Source organism: Lepidochelys kempii, chromosome 2 (genome assembly GCF_965140265.1).
Source record: "Lepidochelys kempii isolate rLepKem1 chromosome 2, rLepKem1.hap2, whole genome shotgun sequence".
NCBI lineage: Eukaryota > Metazoa > Chordata > Testudines > Cheloniidae > Lepidochelys > Lepidochelys kempii.
The window spans coordinates 181,024,310-181,043,792 of NC_133257.1; the positions used below are offsets into that span (position 1 = coordinate 181,024,310).

Here is a 19,483-nt window from a genome sequence, read left to right on the forward strand (position 1 = left end):
CTAGAGATCCTAAGGTCTGATTTGCAGAAGAACTGAGCACGTCCAGCTGCAGATGAAGTCAGTGGAAGCTGTGCTTTGAACATATAAACTGCTATAAAAATGCTAAGTACTCTGGAAAAAAAAATCAAGCACTAGATTCCTCAAATTGGGCACCAAAAATTTGTCAACACATTTGACAAATTTGGCTTTAATCTCTGTGCCTTTTCTCCATCTGTAAAATGGCAATACCACCACCTTATGTCAGAGGGATTTTGTGAAGATAAATTCATTATTGTTTGTGAAACACTGAGATATAACACTGATTAAATGTAATAAAAAAGCCCTTGAGGAAATTAATAATTTTGTGTTGGTGCAGGGTTTAAATGGTGTGCAATAAATGTAGTCTGTGGCTACTACACATTGAGTGATGAGGAGGATTAAAAGAAATCTTGAATCAGTAAGCACTGTCCCTATCCTGTGCACTGAAAGAGGCAGAGGTCCTGTGGAAAACATAGCATGGGAGCATGCAATTATTATTAGAGTGTATCATAATGTATGCACACAAGAGGGCCAAAGTACAGTTACACAGACACCCTTCATTCTGGCATTTGCAACTTTAGTGTTCTTTTAATGTGGGTTTTTAATATAATTTTAATACATTTTGTTACATGTATCTTTTGCAAGAAAACTAAGTCAGAGGCATGTAAGAGCAGTGGCTATTCTTAGAAAGTCAAATTCTGCCATCAGATATGAACAGAAAGCTCCCACTGGAATTTGACAAATGATAAAGAAGTGTTATGATGAGACCAACTTAAAAAAAAAAGAAAAGAGGATATTGATGTTCCAAAAAGAATATTAAGCTTTGCTGAAAGAACTTGAAAAAGTAAAGGATCCAATCATAGTGAAGATTGCCATTCACTTGGGAAATTCTCACTGCAAATCAGAAAATGTTCTCATGGCTTATTGCAGCAAATGTATGGATTATTCTGAGCAGATGACAGATCACAAGATATGCATTTTCCTCTGGCATTTTTCTACCATGAATACAAGTTCTGTATGGGTCCAAAATGGAATAACTACTTTGTACAGTTTATTGATAGTTAAATTAATGTGTCTGTAAAATCAATCCCTGATTTATCATGGGAATGTGTTTAGTATGGTGCTCATTGAGGAGTTTCTATATCTTCTTCCCTTCCCCAGTGCTGAAAGCCTTGTCAATCCCAGGAAAAGTCCTCTCTTTTGCTACTTCTCATTTTACTTGGTATTTTGAAGACAGCAGTGTGTAGGAATGCATAGAGTAAGACTAATGTGCTGTGCAAGCCGCTTGGCCTGCCCAGAGGGGAGAAACAGATGAAAGAGGCTGAAGCCCGGAGAGAAATAATATTGAGAAGTAGCCATTTTAGAGATTTGCAATGGTTTGCTAGGAATTAAATCTTAGAATCCTTACAGCCCAGAATGTGATAATCATGTACAAATTAAGCTAGACAACAGAAATAGAGCTCATACATTGCACATAATTCCTAAATGCATTAAATCCAAGAATTTTTAAAGTCAGAATGTAAAATGTCACAAATATACATTTTTGGAAAGCAATCTGGCGAGCGTGACAGAAAAATCAGCCTCAAAATAAACTCAAAAGCAAAAATCTCTTTTTTTTACCCAGTACAATAGATTTGCTTGCACAAAGTGGTGAAAGTACATTAAGAGAGAGCTATGTAGTGAGTCATATCTTTCCCTCCTAAAATGTTGCCAAATACCATTTTTAGTGATGGCAGTGGCTGGGGGAAATGCAGCTTGATTGGGGCATAGTTTGATCACAGCTATTGAGCACCTGGGTAAATTCAGGTCAGATAGGAATCTGACCTTTTGTAAGAAACAAAAATAAAGACTTCCTTGTCCTGTGGAGGGAGGGGCTTGAAATTTGAAGGCAGGGTGTTGAAAGGGCGGCCTCATAGAGTGGCCCTGCCTTCAGCGCTCTCCAGCGGGAGGCCACTGCATGACAGGTGCACCTGCTTCAGTCTCCCTCCTTCGGAGTCCCCAGTAACTCCACACAAGCTTTCTTGACTCACTGATACCTGCAGGGGGCGGGGAGCAGAATATTGCCAAAATATAGTTTCAGATCCACAACCAAAGTCCCAAGCATGGTCCATTTCTCACAGCCAGTGTGTGTAGTCTATAAAATGCCACATCCTTGGGTCCATCAGCATAGCACATACCATACGCCAGCATCTTCACCACACCCAGGCTCTTTCTTGATCCCCCATTGATTCTGTGCTGGGAGTTCATCCTCAATTAGGGAACATCCCTAATACCCCATGGACCCTCAGCCCTCTGGCTTGGGAAGACCAGCCAGCAAACCCTGCTTGCTCCCCTGTCTTTAGCCTTCCCCCAGGAACAACCTAAAGCTTCCTTCAGGGACCTCTCAGTTGCCTGGTCTCTGGCAGCTCTCACTTACTGTTTGCCTGGTTCTCTCAGGGTATGTCTACACAGCAGTAAAAGAACTGCAGCGTGGCTGCTGCTGGGCTGGGTCACACTTGGGCTTGCTGGGCTCAGGCAGTGGGACTAAAAATTGCTGGATCCCAGGCTCTGAAACCCCACAAGGGGGATGAATCTCAGAACCCAGGCTCCTGTCCGAGCCTGAACGTCTACACTGTGGTTTTTAGCCCCACAGCCCAAGCTCTGCAAGCCTGAGCCAGTTGACCCAGGCTGTGAGACTTGGCGCTGCAGGTTTTTTATTGGGGCGTAGCTGTACCCTCAGGCTGTCGGGCACCTCTCACCTGGTTCTTTCCTGACTGGAACCCTCTCAGGCCCAAGGCCTTCACTTAAACTCATGTGGGAGGTAGCTGATGAATCACAGGTGCACTGGACACCACTTCCTCTTAAAAGGGGCCAGTCAACTTGTGACATCTTGTAGGCATCTAACCTCAGCCGTCCTACCTTGTACACAGCAGTGCTCAGGGCCGTGTCCCCAGAGTTAGGGGAAAGAGTCCATTTCCTGCAACTTTCCACATAGCTTCCCTGCACACAGCCAGTTAACTTGAGCTAGTGTTTGGCTTTTTAGATGTTTCCATATTTGCACTAGTCAGGCTGTAATGTAGATCTTCCCTTTTTATGGTCCTTTTAAACAGTAAGTCTCCCATTTGACTTGGATTAGCCTGTGCTTGTTCTCTTTTATCAGGATTTATTTTTCCACTGTAGCTCAGAAGACTTATCTGTGCACAAGCAGGTGTCTTTCCCAAGATGCTCTACGAACACAGTCTGCACACGATATGAAGTCCAATCTCACCCCTTTCCTGGAGCGTGGAGTTGTTAAGTAACAATGACACGATAACATAAGAGCAGCTCCCCAGACGTGGCTGCTTCTAATCTTCCTCCAGACTGCTCAGTCTAAACCCTACATCCTCTCTTTCCACCCCACCCAATTATGTATAGATGGATTGACAAGCCACCTGCCTCAGGGAGTCAGCAGAACTTTCTTTAACTCTTTCCCCAATCTGCTATATCACTGCCAGCCTGTTACACTGTGATTAAAGCTATATCCTAGAGAAGCTACATGTCTTTCCAGCCCTGCAATAGCATATGGGAAAATTGTGGGGGTGGGAGAAACCTATGCAATATTACAAAACTCTCTGGCCACCTACCACATTTTGTAAAAACAAATGGTATGTACTGTATTTGTTCCTTATTTAAAAATGAACAAAAAGCTCTAGCTGAAATCCCTTGTTGCAGAAACATTTTAATTTCTAAGGTTGTTTTAATTTTATAAAGACAGTTGTTGTTTTTTTAACTTAGTAACTGCACATGCTCGACTAGTAGGGCCCTACCAAATTCACAGCCATGAAAAACACGTCACAGACCATGAATCTGGTCTTTTGTGTACTTTTAACCTATACTATACAGATTTCATGTGGGAGACCAGCCTTTCTCAAATTGAGGGGCCTGACCCAAAAGGGAGTTGCAGCGGGCGGGGGGAGTTGGGAGGTCGCAAGATTATTTTATGGGGGTCACGGTATTGCTACCCTTACTTCTCCGCTGCCTTCAGAGCTGGGTGGCTGGAAAGCGGCAGCTGTTGGCCAAGCGCCCAGCTCTGAAGGAAGCACCCCACCAGCAGCCGCGCAGAAGTAAGGCTGGCAGGTTATGGTATTGCCACCCTTACTTCTGCGCTGCTGCCTCAGAGCTGGGCGGCCAGAAAGTGGCGGCTGCTGCTGGCCGTGGCTCTGCCTTTAGAGCTGGGCTCCCGGCAAGCAGCCGCCACTCTCCAACTGCCCAGCTCTGAAGGCAGCGTCACGGCCAGCAGCAGTGTAAAAGCAAGGGTAGCAGTACTGCAGTCCCCCCCGCCCTCCACAATAACCTTGTGATCCCCCCAAAACTTTTTTTGGGTCAGGACCCCTACAATTACAGCACCGTGAAATTTCAGATTTAAATAGCTGAAATCATGAAATTTATGATTTTTAAAATCCTATGACCATGAAATTGATCAAAATGGACCATGAATTTGGTAGGGCCCTATCGATTAGCAAAGAGAAGCAGGTAGTTGTGTAGGGTAAGAGCTTGCAAAAATGCTCATGAGAACATTCCCCATCCCCATGCAGGAGCAGAGCAGGATTACAACCTTGTACTTAAGAGACTTCTAGGGAAGAGGATCTGGCACAACACAGCCTCAGTGAAATGTGGCGTGCCAGTTAGTAGAAACATCCATGCCTCAGCCTGCCTGTGGCACAACAGTGCAAGTCCAATCACGCTGGACATTGCTGGGGGAATGGCTCTTGTAGCTAACACCCAAGCCAGCACTCCTCCACTCTTCCTCCCTGCACGATTCAATCACAGTGCTGCCAACTCTCATAATTTTATCAGGAGTCTTGGGATATTTGGAGTTTTTCTTAAAGCCCCAGCTCCTGGAGTGTAGTAATGATGTGAGAATCTCAGCTGTCATTTAAAAAGTAACTATATAGTCTGTATGGTAGCGGAGAAATGCTTGAAAATCATCCACCTGCACTCTGAAGGCTCAAAAGGCTAAGAAAATAAACCCATAATTTATTATTTTTGTAACAATCTCATGATCGTTGAGACCTTACTCATCATTTTGGAATGCTTAGATTGCCAATACTGCAATCATAATTTGTAACAAATTACTTACTAATTGGGTTGCCACCTATGCAAGTTTTCCCAGTATCATTCCTTTTTGGAGATACTGATTTCCTAAGACAGCTAAGTACACACTGCCAGCTGTCCAGTTTTATGGGCCCCAAATCATCCTGTATGTCCCAGATATTTTGTAACTCAGAGGTGGCAGCCCTCCGACTAGAATGACACATTTTTATTTCACTTTGCACAAGCACAAATGAATTATTGGGGATGAAACTAAAGCTTTGGAAGCTTGGGTCATGTTAGCACTGAGAGTTTGGCTGCTTCCCCAAAACTTTTATGAACCATACGAGGACTCCTGGGAACTACAGGCCAGTCAGCCTCACCTCAGTCCCTGGAAAAATCATGGAGCAGGTCCTCAAAGAATCAATCCTGAAGCACTTACATGAGAGGAAAGTGATCAGGAACAGTCAGCATGGATTCACCAAGGGAAGGTCATGCCTGACTAATCTAATCGCCTTCTATGATGAGATTACTGGTTCTGTGGATGAAGGGAAAGTAGTGGATGTATTGTTTCTTGACTTTAGCAAAGCTTTTGACACGGTCTCCCAGAGTATTCTTGTCAGCAAGTTAAAGAAGTATGGGCTGGATGAATGCACTATAAGGTGGGTAGAAAGTTGGCTAGATTGTCGGGCTCAACAGGTAGTGATCAATGGCTCCATGTCTAGTTGGCAGCCGGTGTCAAGTGGAGTGCCCCAGGGGTCGGTCCTGGGGCCGGTTTTGTTCAATATCTTCATAAATGATCTGGAGGATGGTGTGGATTGCACTCTCAGCAAATTTGCGGATGATACTAAACTGGGAGGAGTGGTAGATATGCTGGAGGGCAGGGATAGGATGCAGAGGGACCTAGACAAATTGGAGGATTGTGCCAAAAGAAATCTGATGAGGTTCAATAAGGATAAGTGCAGGGTCCTGCACTTAGGACGGAAGAACCCAATGCACAGCTACAGACTAGGGACCGAATGGCTAGGCAGCAGTTCTGCCGAAAAGGACCTAGGGGTGACAGTGGACAAGAAGCTGGATATGAGTCAGCAGTGTGCCCTTGTTGCCAAGAAGGCCAATGGCATTTTGGGATGTATAAGTAGGGGCATAGCGAGCAGATCGAGGGACGTGATCGTCCCCCTCTATTCGACATTGGTGAGGCCTCATCTGGAGTACTGTGTCCAGTTTTGGGCCCCGCACTACAAGAAGGATGTGGATAAATTGGAGAGAGTCCAGCGAAGGGCAACAAAAATGATTAGGGGTCTGGAACACATGACTTATGAGGAGAGGCTGAGGGAACTGGGATTGTTTAGTCTGCAGAAGAGAAGAAGGAGGGGGGATTTGATGGCTGCTTTCAACTACCTGAGAGATGGTTCCAGAGAGGATGGTTCTAGATTATTCTCAGTGGTAGAAGAGGAGAGGACAAGGAGTAATGGTCTCAAGTTGCAGTGGGGGAGGTTTAGGTTGGATATTAGGAAAAACTTTTTCATTAGGAGGGTGGTGAAACACTGGAATGCGTTACCTAGGGAGGTGGTGGAATCTCCTTCCTCAGAAGTTTTTAAGGTCAGGCTTGACAAAGCCCTGGCTGGGATGATTTAATTGGGGATTGGTCCTGCTTTGAGCAGGGGGTTGGACTAGATGACCTCCTGAGGTCCCTTCCAACCCTGATATTCTATGTTTCTATGACTCTATGATTCCTGCCATCCCTGCAGTCTGCATACATCCACAGAGCCTTTTCATATCCCTTTCTAGTTTCCCAAACCTTGGCCACAACAGCCCCCCTTCCCTCCTCACATCTCCCATGGGGCTTGCCCCTCCCCTTGCATGTGAACATGTGTAAGAGCAGATTTTCCATCCCTTCCCCATCACCTAAGAGGCCTGCAATAGCTCTGATCCTTCATGTGCGCAAGCTCATTCTGTCTTTCACATCTTGCTCACATGGTGGCTTCTGTGTCAGAGCACCCCTGTCCCAATTGCATTGTGCATCTCTGTCAGGAAAGCTCCAGAGCACGTAAGGTTTGCAAGGAGAAATCTGCCCCAGTGTAAGGAACTGGTTGTCTGCTGGCACGTACAACAGGAATGTCAAAAAAGAAGAAGAAAGGCCATCCTTGTGGATGGGAAGGAAATCAGTTTTTCCGGACCAGTTCATTCATCCTTAACAGCCACCAATCCTGCTCCCATTGACGTCACTAAGACCTGGTCTACACTACAGACCAAGTAGACTGTGTAAGCATCTACACTACAGTGTTCCTCCTGCTGATTTAACTTCCCCACTACGCCAACCTAACAACTCCACCTCTGCTAGAGGCGTAGCACTTAGGTCGATATAGTTAAGTTGATGCAGTGTCCATGCAGACACTGCGTTACTTACATTGTCTGCTGCTGCCTTTGACAGCTGTTTGCCTTGGGGCAGTAGGGGGCTTTGGCTGTCAGTGCCCCGAACTGCCCCACTTACGTCGGTGCAAGCGTTTGTGGTGAGGACACACACCACTGACAGAAGGAGCATAATGTGGACACAAATGGTTGATTTAATTACTGTGGTGGCTGTAGGTCGACCTAACTTAAGTCGACTTAATTTTGTAACGTAGACATGCCCTGAGAGTCTGTTCATTGACTTCAGTGGAAGCAGAACCAGGCCTCCTTTGAAAGGATTTAGTAATTCCCTGGGCTCATGTTCTAATGCACACTTTACTGGACCATGCGTAAAGCCAGACCCTACCATCCCTTTGAGAGAAGGATTCTGACAAGCTGCTTTAAAACACCTGTGCCCTGGAATCCTTTTGTCACCTATGGGAGGGGAATTAAATTGGGTGTTTTAGACATGTCAGTTTGCAAAATGGGTACAGCTTTGACTTAACCCCCTGTCCTCTCCTCTAGGTCTCTTACGAGGATGTGGATCACTTGAAGGAATTTGCGGTGATAGAGAACGTGAGAGTACCACACTTCTTGCAAGACCATGTCAGATACATGGAACACTTGGAAAAGATCATGGAGGTGAATGAGCTGACTGACCAAGAGCTCAAGGATCTCATAGTGTAAAGTCAGTCAGTCTCTTTTACCTGAAATCTGTTCTGTATGCAGCCGGTTATACAGAACTAGACTTCACCACAGCTTGCAAAACTAGAATGAATCAACTTTTGTTTTGTTATCTGGCAAAAATCTTGACTATTCAGATTTGTTAATTTTTTTTTTAAAAAAAGAAAAAAATACAAACCTCAGACTGTCAATTCAGAAATGTTTATTTGAAGGAAAAAAGAGAAAAAAAAGAAGAGTTCTTTGAGATTCTTTCCTCACTCCCATAATATATATTGGTGGGTGTTTTTGGTTTTTTTTTTTAAAAAGGTTTGGTGCCTCTTCCAAATTAAATTATGGAGTGAACATCATTTAGGACTTCCCTTGTAACTGGTCAGTCCCATTGTCCCTTAAATGTTCTGTACACTGAGGAGGATCGTTCGAAATGTCTTGCTTTTAGGATATACTGCTTTTTATTCTTTCTAAAGTCTGTGTTTTGTAATTTTTCCCCTTGGCTCACTCGCATTGGCCTCATTTCTGGTCACGGCCTTCACAACAAACCCCCACAGCAGCAAAATTGCGGAACTGCTGTAGACTATGCCACCATCTTCTTAACTCTACCGCATTGTATACTGCTTCCCTCATTGTAAGGTCACAATGCACAGACACTCTCCCTTGCACAACAGTGCTGTAGTTTGGATATGTTAGAAAGATGTGATTTCCACACTTCATGTGTCAAATAGCAGCAGCTGAGGTTGCTGTTTAAATGGGTGTAAACAGGCTAGAAAGTTGCCCTCTTAATCCCAAGAGGGGATGTGCTGTTGCAGCATTGTATATATGCCTTTCCCTGAAGTGACTGTCCTCCTCTGGCTTGTACAATACAGGTTTCAAGAGGAGGAGTTGCAGGAAAGGGCCTTTTTTTGCCCTTAAGGACCCAGTTAGCATGTTTAGCAAATCGAATGTGCTAGTGGTTCGGAAGAAGGACTGGGCTGAACTGAGTTTTCTGACTAATGTACGTAATGAATCCAGATATGGAGCCATATTTCATTTCAAAAAGCAAAAGCACCCCTTCGCTCTAGCACCTGAACCCTGCGTGTGTTTAGGTTACTTGGAGTGGTTTCGGCCCTAATGCTGCAAGGAGCTCAGCCCTCATGGAGCTCACTGCCGGATTGGGAACTTTAATGCGGGGGGCGGGGGGGATGACAAAATTCACAAGTGCCCTAGTCCACTATGCAAAGCGACTGAAGAGCTCTGGCACACCTGAAGCATCCTGAGCTCTGTTTTAAATGTGGGTGCCATACAAAACACATAGCGAAAACACCTCAGTGTAGGGTCGTCTATTCAAACGGCTAACTTAGGCAAGGCAAGAGGGTTGTTCCCTACAGAGACCACAGTTTCTGAGTCTGGGGTATTAGAAAAGCGCGAATAATGGCACCACAGCACATGCTGAACTGAGCTTTGCACCTAAAGTATTGGGCTTACGTTTAATTCAGATCGTTTTACCAAGGCTAAATGCAGCCGTTAGTCCCTTGTGCCTCTGGAAGAGTCCCAGACTCACAATTCCTTCCCTTGCGCCTGTGGGGAGTGGGGACAGGAGCAGCGTACCGCCACCGTGAAAAGGGTTCAGCTTGCTTTCCCACCCCCACGTTGGCTCAGCTCTGCTGGTCAGTGGGTCGGCAGGTGGGGGAAGAGAACTGGAGCCAAAGTGGCCTGCTTTGCAGCGGGAATACTGGCCACAATCCTCCCCTCCTCCTGTACAGCAGGAGCTGCCTGCGATATGTGGAACATTAATGCAGACACACCATGGGGGTAGGGAGGTCTTACTCCCCAGCATGGCTGCATCCGGCTGAATGACAATCCAGCCCCTGGCATCCAGTTGTGTGGAACTTAGTGGCTTTTGATTAAGGAATGGAATAACTCCCAAAGCCTCCGACTTTACACCAAGTACAATGGTGTCCATTCCAGATTTAAAGTTTAAACACCACATTTTGTGACCAGTGGGGATCTCACCTAGCCTAGAGCTTTTGAAGTTTTTGAATAACCCATAAAACCAGCTGCCTTTAAGGTACTATTACGTGTGTGTGCTGTGGTGGCTGCCTGCTTGAAAAAAAAAGAAAAGAAAAACATTTGAGCTGCTCCAGGAATTCAATGAGCAAATGTGCTGATCTGAGTGTTTTATAAAACATGGACCAAGAACCTCAGAATAGCCTTAATTTTGTATTGTTTAACAGCTTCAGACTCTTAATCTCTGAATTCTAGTGGGTGAATCTTCCCTTCTGCCCCCAAAATATCAGTCTTAGCCTTGCCTGCCTAGCTTTGTTTCAAAGCCCTTCAGGCGACCTGGGGAGGTGCTGTACAATTGCATCAAGCTGGTGGAAATATTTGCACGTCAGTGTCCGGTAATGCACCTAGACATTCAGAATGTGTCAGCTCAGCTATTTTGCTGTGAGCAGCAGAAGTGCAGATCAGACTTTTCACATGTCAAAGGTTGAATGTGAAAATTCCAGGTAAAAATCCATCCTTGGGGGTAATTGGATTGAGGTCTGTGGAATTACACCAGAGATTAATTTGGCCCACTGTGTTGAAGAAGAGTTCCATATGTCCCGTTCTTTGCGAAAGGGCCGTACGTTAGAGGTGAACTTTTCTTAACTGAAATACCCCTGCATTTCTCCAATCACTTCTGTAGTCAATACAAACATGCGTAAGCAACCCAATCGTAGTCATGAGAATAGTCTTGCGCTTTATATTTACAATAATGGTGTCCCTGAAAACATTACATTTATGTGTTGCCTTACTACACAATATGATGGTTACAGCCCCTTCTCAACTGCCTGTTGATACTCCATCACCCCTCTGTGGGTTTGCAGATGTGAACTCCAGGGGCTTATTTTTCTTCTTTAAGAGACCTGGGGTTTATTTTCCCCAGAGAAGTTGCTGCCATTCCACTTCTACCATTCTCCATTATGCGAATAGGTGTACCCCAGCACAAGCTTAGATTCTAGAAGTGTCAGCATGGATGTCTCAGCATAACATCGTACTGAAACAGGAACAAATGTCAACCTCTATTTTTCAGCACCTAACTTGTCCTGCCTCTTTTGTAACAGTGTTTCAGATTTGTAATGGTAGTTTTGTAAACTTTTTGAAATTTTTATTGTGATGGACCTTGTTATTGTCATAGTATTGAAGTTCTGTAATAAAGTATGTGGATGATACTGCATAGAAACTCACATGATCAGAAAGTCTCACAATGTCTCTAATGTGAAAACAGACTTCTGGTCTTTAATAATTGTTTAAGTTGAAAAGTGAAGAATATCACTAAAGTGTCCCACACGCCCTTCCATCTCCCCCGCCCCCCTCACCACCACCACTCCGAGCCTGATCTTCATCAGAAAAGTCACACCTCTTGAACTTAAAATCACTTTTAAGACCTTTAGATGCAAAAAAAATGTTTCAAATGTAAACACACAAGTTAGGATGTGAAAGAGTTGTGGGGCTCACTGCCCTGTTAGCTCTAGAGCAAGTCAGATTTTTTTTTTTAAACTGTGAACAATTTTGGCAAAAATGACTAATAAAAAAAGTTATCAAAATTTTCCATGGAAAATTCTGACTTTTTAGCAAAAATTGAAACCCAAGAGTTTTTCTCCAAAACTTCAGTTGCCAAATGCTGCCACTCTGTCTCTCGGGAGTTGTAGTTGAGGTTTCTCCTCCCCCTCTCTCTCCTCCGTACTGTACTCTCATGAAATAGCCGTGTATACGTTACCAACTCTAATTCAGGGTGATAGAACATAGCTGATGGAATATTTCCCATTTGCTCTCAGTACCAATCTGAAATTCATTAGACCCACTGCAGTGGCAGACGTACGACAAGAACATATCTTAGATCTCTTTTACAGCATTTGAGTTGTGTTGGTGCAAGTCATCAGTTAGGCAGCTTTATAAACGATCATTCTTAATTCACACAACAGATACAGCATGGGCAGCAGCAATGCAAACTTCTCCACACTGAAGGACCAATGTTGCTCTGGAGGGGCAAACTACAACACCCATGAGGCACTACAATGTCAAAATTCTAAATATATAGACAAAAAGCCCATCGCAGACACTTTTCACCAAAAATTTCATTTACTTGACAACCCAGTTTTCCCTTGAAAAAACTGTTCTGATGGAAAATTTTTGACCAGCCCTAAATTTATACTAATTATTTTTTGCAGGCAGCACTGCAGTCCCTCCCACCCCCTTTGTCAATAACAGAAACAGCTCTGGGTATGCAAACAGCTTGTATGGAAGATGCCTTATACAGGAAATAGCTTTTAGCTGCCTGGGGTCTTGGTTCAGTAGGAACTCTTAAGAGTAGTGTGTCCCCTATTGAATCAACACCGCCACCACTTTCTGGAACACGTCGGGTTTGCTTGGGGAGGTCTCCAATCCAAGTACTGAGCTGGCCCAATCCTGTTTAGCTTGTGAGAGGGGATAGCAATCATGGAGCTGAGTGGTACAGGGGGACAGCCAGCAAGTTTAAAAATAAAAACAAAGAGCCTGATCCTCCACTCACATAAAATTGTGTAAATCAGGAGTAACTCAAATGAAGTCAGTGTGAAGCTGGGGTATGTATATGAGAGGAGAACAAGGTCCAGAGTGACATGAAGGAGGAAAGGCATAAGGGGGAAGACTCTAGCCTCCCTCTAAGGAGCATTTACACCACACTGGACACCTTAGAGCAGGGGTGGGCAAACTTTTGGCCCAAGGTCCACATCGGGGTGTGAAACTGTATGGAGGGCTGGGTAGGGAAGGCTGTGCCTCCCCAAACAGCCTGGCCCCCGCCCCCTATCCACTCCATCCCACTTCCCGCCCCCTGACTGCTCCGCTCAGAAGCCCCCCCTCCCGCTCCTTGTCCCCTGACCGCCCCCTCCCGGGACCCCCACCCATAAACACCCCGTGGGACCTCCCCATCTAACCCCAGCCCCGTTCTCTGCCCCCGCCCCCCAGAACCTCTGCCCCATCCAACCGCCCCCTGTCCCCTGACTGCTCCCTGGGACCCTCTGCCCCTTACCGTGCTGCTCTGAGCAGCAAGTCTGGCAACCGCGCTGCCCGGCCAGAGCTAGACAAGGTCCCTGTAAGATGTCTCAGTCTGAACACATAAATACCAAGGCATCCAAGAATCACTAGTTACTTTTAAAAATCTTGCCCATTGAACCTAATCTAAGCAGCTCTACAGGTTGGACCTGCTATAAGGAGGAGACGTTCACAGATTAGTAGCACTGCAAAAAAACATACAAATAGTATCAATATTTTTAAGGCAAACCAAAGAGAAATGAAACATCAAAAATCACAGAATACAAAAAAAGCCCTACTAATTAAGTGGACATTTTATATTATAATATAAACACAGTGAATATTCATTGCCACATATTTGGCATGATACTGGATTGAAGTGGGTCACGTCACAAGACTAAGCCAGTTAGTCTCTTGCAAAAGATATTTGAAGGGTCATCGTTACCAAGTTTAGGATGGCAGGGAGGGGAAAGGAGGAAGAGAAAGAAAGACAAAGGGGAATATTTTTAAGAAATAAATATAAAATAAAAAGAGTTAATTGAACCAAGTTTGGTTCTGATTTAAATAGTCCCAGGTGATGCATTGTAGCATTGGAAAAAACAAAACAAAACACCCATAATGGAAGGCTACAAACAAAATCTAAACAGAAGTGAAACAGACATTCATTGCCTAAACTTAGAGAAAGGCAAAAAAGAGTACACGAATGGCATAAAGAGTTGAAAAGTAAGTTGGAGTTTAAAAATTGTCACTTTTCATAAAATGGTAATACCAAATTAAAGGGTTCTTTTTAATCTATTATTTGTAACTAGATGGTGTCCCAAATGTCCAGGGGATCTGCAGGCTCTTCAAAGCATTTGGGATGAAAATACAGAGGTCCCTGGCACCATTGTGATGATACAGTGAGAGAATAAGCCATCATAGGAATGATGCATGCAGGATCATGCTGCATAAGGATCTGTCTGAATAGGAAAACAGCAAGAAAAAGACCAGTGATGCAGGAATCGATGCTAGCGGTTCAGCAGATGGTGCTCTTCTCCAAGCCAGTACTGTATCAATTCCCCAGCATGATCTTGTGCACACTGTTGGAGCGAGGTGCCATCTACCTGAGGAGACGTATAACTGAAGTCTGTCACTGGTGGTTATTTGAGATCCCTTTCACAAGATTAGGAATACTGCCCCAATGTCCTGGCCTGATTCCAATTCAGGTAATTCCATGCTGCCTGCTGTAGCCAAATTTCCACTGCAGTTAGGGCAACTAGATTTCTGAAGTGAATTATCAGGACCCCTGTTTCTGCTCACTCTCTGTGCTTCAATCTGCTCACTCTTTTCTCTTCCCTCCCTTCCTTTCTCCCTGCTACCCTCCTGTCACACCATGTGCTGCACTTCTTCATTCCCAATCTTTTGTCACCCCTGCCCCCAGAAACATGCTCACTTCCAGGCCCCTGCAGGATTGCTTATCCCCAGTATTCCAAAATTATGAGCCAGATCCAAAACGCTGGCTTAAAACTGGCTTAATACCATGTTGGGGTTTGTGTGTTTTTAAATCACCTTGGTTTTTGCCCTGCCTTCTGATTCTGGACCTTTTAGGAAGGAAGCTGTTCCAACCCCAGTAGGTCTCTGATTCATCAATGGAAACATGTTGTGGGTGTCCTACCATGAGTGCAATGGGAGACACACCTGGTTCTCTGCCCTAGACACCCCTGTCATTCTGCCCCACTCCATCCAGCTCAGCTTCCATTCTCCTGCCCACTTCCCCATTTCCTCCCCTCCCAGTCGCTGGTCCTGCCCCACCTGTTCTTTGCTAGCCTCACAATCTTCCCTCCTGCTGTTGTCTCTTAAATTCATCTGTCCTCCCCCTCTTCCTTTGCAATCTGATCTCTTTCCATCCTCCCACTCTACACTCCGTATTACCTTGAACCTATATCCTACCTCCAATCCTCATTTCTTGCCTCAGTTACACCTCCACATCTCCCAACCCCTCGCTACACCCTTTTCTCCCAGTCCCCTGTCTATCTTTCTACCCTCCATCCATTTACAGCCCTTCTTAAGTCTCCTTCCCCCACCCCTCCTTGCACTAGTCTCCGTCTTTGCTGCCAACTGACATGAGAACGAGAATCAGAGTCACTTTCTTCTAATACTGAACAAGGAACATGATTAGAAGACGGGAAATTGTCCCTAAAGCTGCACTTACTCAGTGTCACTGCAGAGCTTCTGCCTAGAACCTTCCTTAGGCCTCTCTGGCCTGGCTTCCTGCTACAGATCTAAAGACACAGCATACATATCCTCACATCCGCCCCACATAGCTGGGAAACCCATTGGTAATGTGTATGTCTCATGCTCCTGTAGTGACAGGTCCACATTCAGGATGAATACCTGCTACTGCTGCCAGCTAGCAGTGGTAGAGGTTTGTGCTGATGACCCAAAAGTTAAGTATTCCAAAGTCAGGAAATACCAACATTAAGGTTGCCCATGCAACATCAATTTGCCCCCCTTGTGACTACGCATGAGGATACAGTCTTAATTAACATGATCGCTTACTATTTTTGAGTGCTTGACTTTGCAACTTTAATGGTCTTTTAACACAGGCTATTTTTTGATGTGGTATATAGTAAGGTTGGCAGTGACCAAAAAACATTAGTTTTAAAGTTTCAGTACTGTGGAGGAGTTTGCACTAGCCACACTTTACCTGTTCTCTGCATAGAGAATTTCACTCTCTTGCACTGTCATTCAAGTCCTACAAGATACATAGATCAAAAATATTTCATTTCTCTCAAGGGGGAAATATACACGTTGCCCACAAGAGCCTTAAAATCCATCGGGGTACTTTTGATTTATTTAGTAAATATTTGCAGCCCTCCCATATCGCCTGCCCAGGTGATGGTCGGTATCAAACCTGAATCTGCCACATAGCAGTACATCGCATAATCAGAAGGCCAGTTCCATGGTCAAGCCTCTTGAAAGGACACTGAATCTGATGTTATGTTTGAGAGAGTGAGGATATGCTTGATAGATTAACATTAGATCTTTGTCTAGGTATGATTCACCCCTAGCCATTGATCACTCAATCAGCTTGATGAAATCCATCTCTAGGACAGAATTACCCATTTAATCACTTTTTGGCATTCACTCTTTTAGGCTATATTGGCCTCAGAGACCTTTCAGGAAACATTTTGCCCAGAGCCAGACTATTTCTGCAGACCATTTAGAACACTGTGTTGTTAAATAAGTCACTGAAGTCCTCCGACCAGTTGCCGTGTATTATACACACTCTCCTAATTGTACAAGCTGGTAACCAGGTAGTTGGTACACAGCATAGGCCAGATCCTGAAGTCAACAGGACAAGGCAGCTGAAGAACTCAAGGAGGATTTAGTCCTGTGTGTTCTAAGAAGTCTGTCAATTTGGGTATGTGGTGCAGGGGAAGGAGATGGAGAGAAATGATACTATAGAGAACTAAACATCTCACAAATTCAGTCTTATCTAGTGAAATTCTTCTTAACTGATCTGAAGCTGGATATAAACTAGGTTCACAAAAAAATAGACACACCCTAAAGTGGAACCAAAAGGAAAATACTAGTGTCTAACAAAGCAAACTTGCCTACAAGATAGTCAGACAACTTTACTAGGCCCCCTATCTAATGGTTGGTATCAGATAGAATTAACTGAGGTGAATAGCTCTGAGCTATAGCTATCCACATACCTTTACTCTAGGTGGGTCATTTTCATAGCTGCCTTAAAAAAAAAAATCTTGCTTTCATTTGTTCAATTAAAAGTGAACAGAGACCTTGAGAATCTTGGTCTTATCACTTCATGGACTGTATTTCCTGAGCATGGAAGAAAACTGTAGACCAACTTTATCTCTTACTCTGTATTTACATTGGTGTGACTAATTCCAGTCACTTGTGATCTCACTTGCTGGTGTAAATGCAGAGTGGCTCCGGAGTTACTCTAGATTTACGTATATAGTAAGCAGCCTTGTCAGTTTTCACAACTTGCTCTGAGAATAGTGCCTCCTTTGAAAGGGTAAAATGCAGAATCATATGAGCTGGTCACTTGGAAAGCACAGCATCTCAGACACTAACTGAATTAGTGTGTGGTTATAATTATTAACAATTAGTGATAGGCTCCAACCAAACCCAGATCCACAAAACACCCCCTAAGGCTGGATGGATTCAGAATCTACAACTGGCTCCAGATCTGAATGTCTTATCTGACCTGTGTGTCCCTAAGAGCTCAAACACTCCCACCCCAGATCTAAACATCCTGAATAGGTGTTGGGGTGTATGTGTTCAAAACTCAGATCTTGAGTCAAGTTTGTAGCTTGGACGGACCTGTAATATAAAGTGGCTTGTAAAGATGCCATCATGTTCCAGCCCCTCTCTGCACTGGCTGAATCCCATCTACTTAGTTTGCTGACAGGCCCAAGTTTGTGTTACTGTCAGCACTGCGGAGCCAACGTGGCTATGGAAAGGTGAACTACTTTTGCTTCTGCTTTAGGCGCACACACACACACAAAAGCTGCCTAAGTTTTGCTTTTCTCCTCGGAGTTTCTGGTGGAGATGAATGCAGCAGGAAGGAGCACAGCGTGAGCTGGAGACAGTCGGCTGCATTTGCAGGGTTTGGTTTGGCTTGAAAGCGAAGTAAAATATGATGGAGACACTATCGAGAGGATAACAACATGAGAGCAGGCTGCGAGAGTGCTGGAAAGCAAAACACCCCAAGGCCCCCACTCCAAACAAGAGCTATTAATGCCCCCCCCCCTTCACCATGTTCAGAGAGCACCATATACAACAAACGGAGCAAACTCCCCTTAATGGCTGCTACAGTCCCTTGTGCAGAGGGCAGCAAGAGGCCTATGCACCATTTATATCTCCATAAGTCCCAATGGGACGTAATAGGGGCCTATGCCTTACACTCCCCCTCACACAGAGGTTCAATTCACTTACTCTACATAGCCAGGAATCAAAAGCATCAGGGCTGTTTCCTCCACGCTGTAGACTTCTTGCTCCAAAGCGCCTCTTTCTGCTTACCAAACAGCTACTCTGTGCAGTTTCCTGCCTTTCTCCTGGGGAGCCTCACTGGCCTGCAGCCTTCATCCCTGCCTCACCAACCTTCCCCAGAGCACCTGCACAGCAGGAAGGCTAATGTTCAGCTAGAGTTATTAACCTGCTCTGCCAGCAATCTCTAGAGATTCCCCCTATGCCATTTTATAGCCACTTTTCTGATTGTACCCACCACCGGTTAAAGGCTGCCATCAACACGCCAGGCCAGATCCTCAGCTGGTGTAAATCAGCATAGCTCCATTGACTTTCGTGCTACTCCACTGTTCACACCAGCTGGGGGTCTGGCTTATTTAGCTTAAGTTTCATTAGCTAAAAGGTAAATTCAGTCTCCAGCCATTTTTACAGGAGGAAAATATTAGGAACTTAAAAAAAAGCAGGAAAAACTCTATGAATCTTTTTCTGATGATAGGTTGTTCATACAGGCCTGGATTCTGCCACCCTTACTCATGTTGAGTAATACCTGACTCTGCAAGTGATCAGTTGATTTCAGTGGGATTACTGGAGGAATTAGGTGCCACTCACCATGAGTAAAGACCCCAGAATCAGGTCCATGCAGCACTAGGCATTAGCAAACCTCCTGGATGCTATTCCAAGCTCTGCTGGTTACTCACTTTGTGACTTTGGGCACGTCACTGTGCCTCAGTTTCTCTGTATGTGTGAAAATGGGAATCAAAGGACATATCTTTGTAAAATTCTTTGAGATCTACGGCCCCAATTCTGTAAACGTTCATGCATGCACTTAAGCACATGAGAAGTCAATGGGATTACCCCTGTGCTGAAAGTTTAGGAGACGCACAGGGTTTCCAGAACCAGGATGTCTATGAATGGAAGATGTGATATAAATGTAAACTATATATTAAATCTCTTGCTCTGTGAAGCATTTAGAAAATGGTTACACTACAGCAGTGGTTCCCAAACTAGGGGCACCGCTTGTTCAGGGAAAGCCCCTAGCGGGTTGGGCCAGTTTGTTTACCTGCCGCGTCCTCAGGTTTGGCTGATTGCGACTCCCGCTGGCCATGGTTTGCCACTCCGGGCCAACGGGGCCTGTGGGAAGGGCAGACATACCTCTCATGGTCTTCAATGGCATTAGCCCAGGATTTATAGCAGTGTGAGTTCAGAATCAGGTCCAAACAGGTTTATTTTATTCCAGTTTCCTTTTTTTTTTTTAAATTTAAGCAAATCTGTTCAAAATTATTGTTTCTGCAAAATAACAATGTGTATGTGTGAGTGGTATCACTTAGTTACTCCTAAC

At 44.6% G+C, this 19,483-nt stretch overlaps 1 protein-coding gene across 1 annotated transcript in view; it reads left to right on the forward strand.

The window, feature by feature from the left end:
* MATCAP2 (microtubule associated tyrosine carboxypeptidase 2) overlaps positions 1 to 11,679 on the forward strand; it is a 51,969-nt gene extending 40,290 nt beyond the window's left edge. Inside the window, exon 7 of the mRNA XM_073332893.1 lies at positions 7,984 to 11,679. Within this exon, the coding sequence (XP_073188994.1) occupies positions 7,984 to 8,145 (162 nt within the window). The 3' untranslated portion in view covers positions 8,146 to 11,679. The remainder of the gene's footprint in view (positions 1 to 7,983) is intronic.
* Positions 11,680 to 19,483: the final 7,804 nt, after the last annotated feature.